Source organism: Pinus tabuliformis, chromosome 2_1 (assembly GCF_031772625.1).
Source record: "Pinus tabuliformis cultivar Carrire ecotype Pingquan chromosome 2_1, CPIR1, whole genome shotgun sequence".
Taxonomy (NCBI): domain Eukaryota; kingdom Viridiplantae; phylum Streptophyta; class Pinopsida; order Pinales; family Pinaceae; genus Pinus; species Pinus tabuliformis.
In genome coordinates, this window is record NC_142299.1 from 542,112,152 (window position 1) to 542,121,701 (window position 9,550).

The window sequence follows — 9,550 nt, forward strand, 5'->3', positions numbered from 1 at the left end:
GTTTCCTTTTTTTCCACTTTCAACTTTCATCATTGAATTTAAGATCTATATTATAATAACTATAAAATATATTTTAAAAAAAACATTTAAATATTATTCTTCTAATTTTTTTTAATAAACATCTAACAAAATTTTTATTATTATAATAATTAGCCATTAACATAATTTATAATAATTATTTAATTTGTATAGCAATAAAATGAAAGGCAACCTCCCAACGGATATCAACAAGTTGAGCGCTTTGGAGAATCTAGGTTTCCAGGGGAACCAGCTAAGTGGGCCGTTATAATATGCTTATCTAAAAATCAATAACTTTACTTCAATTCCACCTGATTTCACAGGAATTATGAGCCTTCAATTTGTAGCGCTAGATGAAAATCCCCTGGCCCTGTGGTCGATTCTTGATAGCATTAAGGATATTGCAACTTTAGTAGACTTCACGACCAACAGTGCCGTTGTCATGGGTTGGATTTCATCATTCTTCGGTGATACGCTCCCCAACATGCAAGCGTTGTGTCTGGCTTTCAACAATCTCATGGGCATCATACCAAAGACATTATCAGGGTCTAATATTGAGGTTCTTTGGTTGAATAATCAATTGGGTTCCAAGCTTTCTGGCTCCATTGAGGTTATTTCCAGGATGGTTGCGCTTACTCAGCTCTGTCTTCAGTCAAATGCTTTCACAGGTCCCATTCCCGACTTTAGAAACTGCATGTCTTTGAAAGGCCTTGGGTTGCAGGACAATATGCTAACCGGGTTAGTTTCTGATGCTTTAACTTCTCTTCCTGCGTTGCAGAATGTTACTTTAATCAACAATGCATTGCAAGGGCCTTATCCCAATTTTGACAAGAAAATAAATGCATTCATTAGGGAACCCCTTGAAAACAATTTATGTTTTCCCAACCCGGGTCCCTGTGATAAGAAGGTGGATGTGTTTCTTTCCTTTGCTCAGGATGTTGGGTATCCCTACATTTTGGCCTCTAAATGGAAAGGAAACGATCCCTGTGGTGGGTGGCAACATGTTATTTACCCTAGAAAGATTAAAAAAAAAATACTTAATAGCATCCTCGTCTGATGTCTCTCGTTTGCTCGTGTTTTTCACCTGAAGAATATGTTGTCATTTTACCCCCTTAAAAAATATCTACCCTAGGAAGGTTAAAAAAATATTGTCGTCTCCTTCGACTCCTTGTGTGATGTCTTTCTCTTTTGCGCGTGTCTTTTGCCCGAAGAATCTGTTGCCATTTCAATTATTAAGACATCGTTTTGCAGCGTTGCTTCCTCCTCCATCTCTTCTAGAGCAACAAAGATATTGTTACCCACGAAGGTATTGCTTAGATCGACCACTTTTGGTCAATTTGTTCTATTGTGTTTGTGCTACTTAGATGAAAACAAACCATTTCAAATGAACATTTAACAGAAAAATGATCTACCAAAATTTAACATTGCTCTGAGAAAGTCAGTGACATACAACATCAGGTATTCCTATGAAATGAATCAATGCTGTTTGAATCCGGCAGTGTTAGTGTGGAGCAGGAGAAAGAACCATTTCAAACTAAAATTTAAATTTAACCGAAAATATACCAGCATCCTTGTTTTGCAAAACACATTTCTACGTCGTTTCACTGACATGCTTAGTCCATGTAACATGAAAAGATTAAAAAATAAATAAAACAAAATAAAAATCCCATCAACAATTAATGTATAGAGAAAGGCTTAATAACTACTTTTCAAAAGTAAATAAATAAAAATTAATTCTTATTGACAATTGACAATTGACAACATGAACAAACAGATAGAGAACATCATCAAAACTACTCAAACAAATTAAAAACGCATCCTTTCAAACTTTACCCATGTATTGATCGAGTGACTTGAGTGGGAACATTAACTAATCCCGACATCTATTGAAACAATTTATTTGATTGATTTTCTTTGGCGGAACATCTTGCATCTTAAGAAAAACATTTGTTTACCATTATTTTGCTAACATTTTTAATGATCCCATACTTTCTTAGGATTCGGAAACAAATGTTTACAGGGTTTTGTATTGAAAACCTATAACACGTTGCCCGAACAATATTCATCTGATGTTAATTATTGCCCTATAACTTAAATAATAATTATAAATTATGTTAATTAGGTAATATTGTAATAATAAAAAACTTGGTGATGGTTCAGTGAAAGTTTTTAGAAGAATAATATTTAAATATTTTTTTTAAATATATTTTACATTTATTATAATATAAATTTTAAATTCTATGATGAAAGTTGAAAGGTGAAAAAGAAAAAGAGGGAATGAACACAGTACACTATTTTACATAAAGCAAACAATTTATAACACCACTAAACATTTTAAATTATATAATTTTTATAGTTTTCAATTGAGGTGTGGGTAATAGTTTTTTTTTTGTAGGTAAGCACCCACGAGGATTTGAACCAGTGACCTATCGCAAGGAGTGCCTTAATAGTGCACACGTTCACCCTCAATCCAAAGCCCCGTGGCGGTGTGGGTAATAGTTATAGTTAGTTTTAATTAAAGTTGAGATATAATGCATGACTTTTTATCTTCAAAAGTTGCCCTTAATACTTTCCATAATGCAAAACAAATGACATACATGTCTACAAATGCCTTTCTCATACAACTTTTCCAAATCAACAAACCTATTAGCCTATCTTTACATATTTTGGGACAATTGCTAGTATATAATGTAGTTACATTTCTTTTTAATATTTGTTATTGATTTAATGCCAAAAAGATTCCATTTCAATCCTTAAAGAGAAATTAATAAATATGAAATTTTCAAGTGGGTTTGGTATTTCTTCATTTTATTTTTTAATATGGTAAAATTTATCATTATTTTTTTTTTCACTTGGAAAAAATCGTAATTTCTATTAATAAAAAGAAATTACATTTTGTAGATGCTAAAGCATATGCATATGGAGGCAAGTTGCCTATCAAGACAAGAAGGTTTTCTTTGTTCTCCACGCAGGGAGTCTTGAAACAGCTCATACAGGTGAGCTCAATGAATAGAAACCAAAATTTATGAGAAAGGCCACAGCGGGAAAAAAACTATATATTTGGGGAAGATCATGTCTTCCTCCCCTTTTTCTTCTCAACTTTCCGCCATTCTCCTTGGGACGGAATTATGGGAACAAGTTGGAGTGGATTGTCTTCGCCGGGTCGAGAATTTTCTCTATCTGAATCAGAGGTGTCTGGTGTGTGCTGCCTTTTGATTCCACTGTTTTCCATTGTATTTGTATTCTTCTCCGATTGTGATTCCATAGGCTCTTGAGAAGATGTCTTTTGGGTTTCTGTTTGGTTGCATTCATTTGGGTTGGGTTCTTCATCCTCATTGTCTTCCTCCTCTTCCGGATCTGGGGGGGAAGTTCCATCCTTTTTTGTGGTTGCCTGTTTTCTTCTTTCTACCACTGTTCTTTTTATATTCTGGACATGCATTTTGCAAGTGTCCAGTTTGCCGACATACTCTGCACCTGAAGGCTGTGTTTTCATAGTCTAATGACTGTAGCCAACTGTGGTCTTCATGTTTTAGTTTAATACTTTCCGGTAGCCCTTTGCTAAGGTCTACTTCTACACATATACGTGCGAAAGTAAATATTCTTTCGTCAATTCTTTGTGTATCCATTTTGATAAATCTGCCAATAGAATTTCCTATGCTAACAAGTATCTTTGGATCCCAAAAGTGGATAGGGAGATTATGGATATGTACCCATATAGGCATCCTAGAAACAACAAAATTGTTTGCATCAAAATCCAGGAACCATGGAGTGATAAAAAGACCTGAAGATCCCCAGAACCATGGCCCTTCCTGAATCACGACATCTCTAACTTCTGGTGACGGGAATTTAATTATAAAAAACCCCTTGGAGCATAGATGGATCTCACAGTTCAGAGACCATTTTGTGAGTATCCAATGAAACAGGTCTACGGGTTTGGGTCAAAAACCATTAAAACGACATATTAAGGCTTGCTTTTCATAGCTGTCACGTACCTTTTCTGCTTCTGCTATATCTATTGTTAGTTCTGGGGTGTGCTGCAATTGCTCCACTATATAAGGGCTTGGTTCGGTTCCGGTCTGCTTTGGAGCAGTAGGTGGAGGTTTCCCCCTTTGTAAAATATTCTTGTAAGATGTTCCTTCATTGTTTGATTGATGGTGCTCTGGGCTGGTTTTGTACCCACTGCCCCCTGTTGATTTGCTGGTTGCTGCTCCTCCACGTAGTCTCATATTGAGAATGACTGTGGATCCTGGTTTGATGTTGTAATCCTTCAAGGTTCTATCATCCTGTAGCGATCTGCCCCCTGTAATTAGGTGTTGTATGCCAGCAGGGTAACCAATTTGATTGGCTATGTTATTTTTCAGATCTATAACCCTATCTGTTGCTGTAATCCAGATTAAGGTTGAATTCCCCTTGGGCGTTCTAAGGAAGATTTGTAATCTTTGAGGAACTGATCCAGCGAGGCTAGAACTAGCGATCTGGGCTTGAGATCCAATCTGGCAGTCCTCTCTTTCCACAGCAGAGCCTTCGATTACTTCTGCCTCTATGGCCGTACCAAGATCTGGAGTGATCTTTGTATTTGGCGGTCTCTGTTTTCCGGCTGCACAATCTACCATCCCAATGAGTCCTTTCAGCCCTATTCTAATACTGCCGATCTCTGTCCTGTTCAAATCGGCATGACTATGGATCAACCCTGATCTGCAGAGAGAGAGCTCCTCGACAATTAAAACAGGTTCCGCTTCAGATCCAGAGCATAGCTCTGTCCATAGCCCGAGATCTATACCCCCGGCTACATTAGGGCATCGATCTAGGTCTGGGGAGCTCCCCTTCTTGATTTGCACAATGTTGGAGGTAGTAGTCGTAGCAAAGACCCTAACTAAGGTATCAATGATCAGCTCCCGGAGCCCTCCTTGGATGCAAACACAATTCTCAGCCGTTTGGTGGACGACTTCAAGTAAGGGGTTAATGAGTTTGGTCCCCTCGGTATAATGCCCGTTGGCCCGGCCATTATGGTCGGAAACTAAATTTTTGGGCCTGTAGATCTGGCCATAGAGCCGCGTCCTGTGACTGTCTATGGTTTCCAGCCTCAGATCCATATAAATCGCGCGAGGGATATCAAGCCCTGAACTACTTTGATCACTCTTCTGCACATTATCAAAAGGAATAGCATGCCTTATCGTCTTCTTTGCCTGGGTTCGAACCCCTGGAGAACCTTTCTCAGAAGGTTTTTCATTAGTTTCTATGCCAGATCTACCGATACCTTCATCAGCAACTGTCGCATGGGAGAAACTGGGTTTGGAGCCCTCAAAGCCTCCTGAGAGAGTAAGACCCTCGTCTTCATCTTCTTCAATGGCTCTGCGTTTTCTGATGCTTCCTTCAATCTTGCCCTGCATTCGCTTTCTCTTGGAGGAGAGGCCCCCCATAGACCAGTGCGCCTCGCTTGCCCATGACAGATGCGGGGCCGAGGGGAGAGACGGGGGATCGACTCTCTCTGAGTTGAACTTCACGTCATCATAGATCCGCGACCTTGGAAGACTGCCTCCATAAAACTTTCCGGGAGCCATGAGCAGAGCACAGTTCTTCCAGTATGTATCCTAGTCTAATTTATCATTATTTTATTTCTTAATATTGTAAATTTTATTATAATTTAAGATTAATGTGAATACTAATCACTCCCTTTTACGAGAATCATTAATTCATTATTGTTAAAAAAAGATATTGTTTTTGAAAAATAATTGATTAGTGATTTATAAAAAAAATAAATAGATTTTTATTATTTTACCATATTATTTTTTGATTTTAATATTTTTCTTATTTCTTCCTATTTTTTTAATATTATAAATTTTATTATAATTTAATAGCTAATATATGATGTGAATAATAATAATTCAATTTTATGAAAATGATAACTGAACCTTATTATTTAAATAATGGATTAGTGATCCATGAGATAGATTTTTATTCTTTTGCCATATTTTTTTGGGTTTTGGATGGTTAATATGGTAAAATTAATCATTATTTTATTTCTTCATATTGTAAATTTTATTATAATTTAAGATTCATGTGAATACTAATCACTCCCTTTTACGAGAATCATTAATTCATTATTATTAAAAAAATATTGTTTTTGAAAAATAATTGATTAGTGATTTATAAAAAAAATAAAAAGATTTTTATTCTTTTACCATATATTTTTTGGATTTGAATATTTTTCTTATTTCTTTCTATTTTTTTAATATTATAAATTTTATTATAATTTAATAGCTAATCTATATGTGAATAATAATAATTCAATTTTATGAAAATGATAACTGAACCTTATTATTTAAATAATGGATTAGTGATCCATGAGATAGATTTTTATTCTTTTCCCATATATTTTTTGGGTTTTGGATGGTTATCTTGTTTTTTTGCCAGATATATATATAGGCTTAGGATAAGAAAAACAACTATGGAAATAGATTTGGTATGAATTCAAATATTGTTGATAGGTTTTGGCATTGTTGTAAAGAGAAAATAAGAAATTATTAGTCTCTGCCAAAGCTAAAGCAACAATCTATTTTGCCTATTGACCATTATTAGTTTAGTATTGACCAATGCAAGTTATAACATTTAAATTTTGAAAAACAAATATATATTTTTCAGTCTTATTACAAGAATTATTTTTCAAACAGTTGATTGGACCAACATTTGATTGGACCATAATTTGAAGATCTTATTGCAGCTTTGCCCCATGTGGATCAAATTTTTCAACCATAATTTTTGGATATGGATATGAACAAGAAGTAAATAAATATATTTGCTAGGAGTTAGCACTTTAATAAGTAAGAGTAAAAATATAAATGTGCAACCTTCTTTGTCACGATCCTACCCATGATACATGTAAATAAAATTTTTAATTTATTATAACCTTTACATGTTTAACCCTACCATAATCTTTATGCCGCACATATTCTGCCATGACACATAGTTATTCGGGTTAATAACATTGTTGGGAATTTATCGTACACACGACAATCTATTCAAATGTTTGGTTCATGGTTTGTTCGTATGCATTGTTTACATATATACACATTTGGCAACCGGAATGTGCGCTGGCATAATGCTTTGTGATCGGAGTAATGTTTCTGGCATTGAGTTGTTGGGTTGCAAATAATTTTACGGGCAGCTGTTTAATGCTCCCCAGTACAGTTGTCTTGTCCCTCCTGCTCGGCCATGTGAACACGCCGGTTCCCGTATCCTCGTCCCTCACACCTTTGGTTCCCGCTTCTTTTCAGTGGCGTGGATCTATCGATCTGGATCCGAGGGTGGAGATCCGTCGGAGGGTTTTAGGGTTCTTATTAAGTGCTCTGAGTTCCCACTTGGCTCATTTGGTCCTGACGCTGCTCCCGGGTTCTGCTTGCCTCTTCACGCACTGGGTATTACTTCCATTCACACCTCCTCCGAGGTTTCATCTGCAACTCAGGGGTTTCTCGTTCGATTTTCCGGGATTATTCCACACAGGTAATGGCTTTCTCACAGTTAAATCCATGGTTTCGCTATTATGTTATTCTTTCATTACAGGTCTCTCCATTGGTTTTGCATGCATATTAACAGCTCTCGTTTCTCTGGTGTATGAAGGTGAAGTTATGGTGATGCAACCTACCAATACGCAGGACGATGGGCTCTCGGCAACTCGACCTCCTTCGCTGTGTATCAGGTATGCAATATCAGCTCGTAGATTCCTGGGTGCGATGTTTGGGGTTTTCCCCTTTTTGCCTGTTGTGGCTATGAGATTTATAAATACTCGATTTTTCACTCGCTTTCAGATTCCCTTAACCTGATTCTCTAGAAGCTGCTACATACCTGGTCCGCCTGGTTTGTAGTTACGCTTCAGAAGTTCACCTGTAATCTTTGTTTGCTCTTGACCACCCAACCATGAGATCCATTGCCAAGACTGGAATCTCCCCCCGAGCTATCTTGCAGGCCCAAAGCCCTCAACAAGATACATGCAACTTGTGCCTGGTTATCTGGTCCTCACCAGACTTAACCAGTTTTCCTCTTTTCCTTTTTCTTCTGTCTGTCCTTACAGCACAGAATTTTTGTCTCTACCCTCCCTTTTCCCCTGGAGGCCTCTCCAGTTAGGGAGGGTAGTTTCATGCAGTTTTCATAACTGATTTCCTCTTCCAATCTTCCTTTCAGAAGTTGCCAGCATTTCAAGAAGTATATATTCCTTTTTAATATATATTTTAATTCACAATAAAATAATATGATTAAAGTTTTAAAAACAGTCTTTCAATTCTATCTTTTACCATAATAAACTTCCAATATTTACATTTTTCGGGGTCATCACATCTCCCCCTCCTGAGATTGGACATCGTCTCGATGTCTGATTTCCGCAAACAATTCCGGGTAAGCCTTTTTAATGAGCTCTTCATCTTCCCAAGTGGCCTCATTAGGCCCATAGTACTGCCACTGCACTTTAACTTGGGTAGTAGCTCGCTTCTGCAGCTGTACTTCTCTCCGGTTGAGGATGTTCAGTGGCTCGACCAGAACCTCGCCTTCCGGTTCAACCTGCAATCAACAACATTTCCAGTCATTTCCTTTCTGGAATAAAATTTTTAATTAGATCAACCAGATTAGTTCTTACCCGTATATCCTGCCATTTGATCACATGTTTAGGGTCGTAAATGTATTTTTTTAGTATAGAAACATGGAAGACATTGTGGATTCTAATATGGCTTGGCAGGGCGAGTTGGTAAGCTACCGGCCCCACTCTTGCCAAGACCTGAAAAGGTCCAAAATAACGAGGTGCAAGTTTGGCACAACCGCTCCATTGCAGGGTACTCTTTCTGGCTTGGATCCTCACATAAACATGGTCACCGACCTGGTATTCTTTGAACCTTCTTTTCCGATCTGCAAAGCTCTTTTGTCTGTCCTGAGCAGCCTTTAAATTAGTACGTACCCTTTTTACCATGTCCTCCATTTCTTTGAGCATTTCTGGCCCCAATCTTAATTTATCCTCAGGTCCACCCTAGCTTGAGGGTGTACGGCATTTCCACCCATACAAGACTTCAAAGGGGCTCATTTGTGTTGACGTGTGATATCCGTTATTATATGCGAATTCAACCAAATGTAAATATTCCTCCCACTGGGTTGGTTTCTGCATTACGCATGCTCTTAACATGTCCTCCACCACTTGGTTCACTCGTTCTGTTTGACCGTCGGTTTGGGGATGATAGGCTATGCTGAAATTCAGCTGTGTTCCCAGTTCGGTAAACAATGCTCTCCAAAAGGTTGACGTGAATTTTACATCACGATCAGATATTATTATCTTCGGAAGTCCATGCAGTTTGAACACATTCTGCATAAAAATGTGAGCAATTTGCACAGCCCTGTAAGTGGACTGCATGGGTATAAAGTGTGCTGCCTTACTCATTTTGTCTACCACTACCATAATAGAATCATTGTTCTTCTTTGTCCGAGGCAAACTTGTTATAAAATCCATAGAAATAGTTTCCCATTTCCACTCCGGAATGGGTAAAGGTTGTAATAG

At 37.4% G+C, this 9,550-nt stretch overlaps 1 protein-coding gene across 1 annotated transcript; it reads left to right on the forward strand.

The window, feature by feature from the left end:
- Positions 1 to 346: 346 nt before the first annotated feature.
- LOC149201423 (receptor protein kinase TMK1-like) lies at positions 347 to 1,075 on the forward strand. Its single transcript, XM_089401269.1, has one exon. The coding sequence runs from the start codon at positions 347 to 349 to the stop codon at positions 1,073 to 1,075; it is 729 nt and encodes a 242-aa protein (XP_089257395.1).
- Positions 1,076 to 9,550: the final 8,475 nt, after the last annotated feature.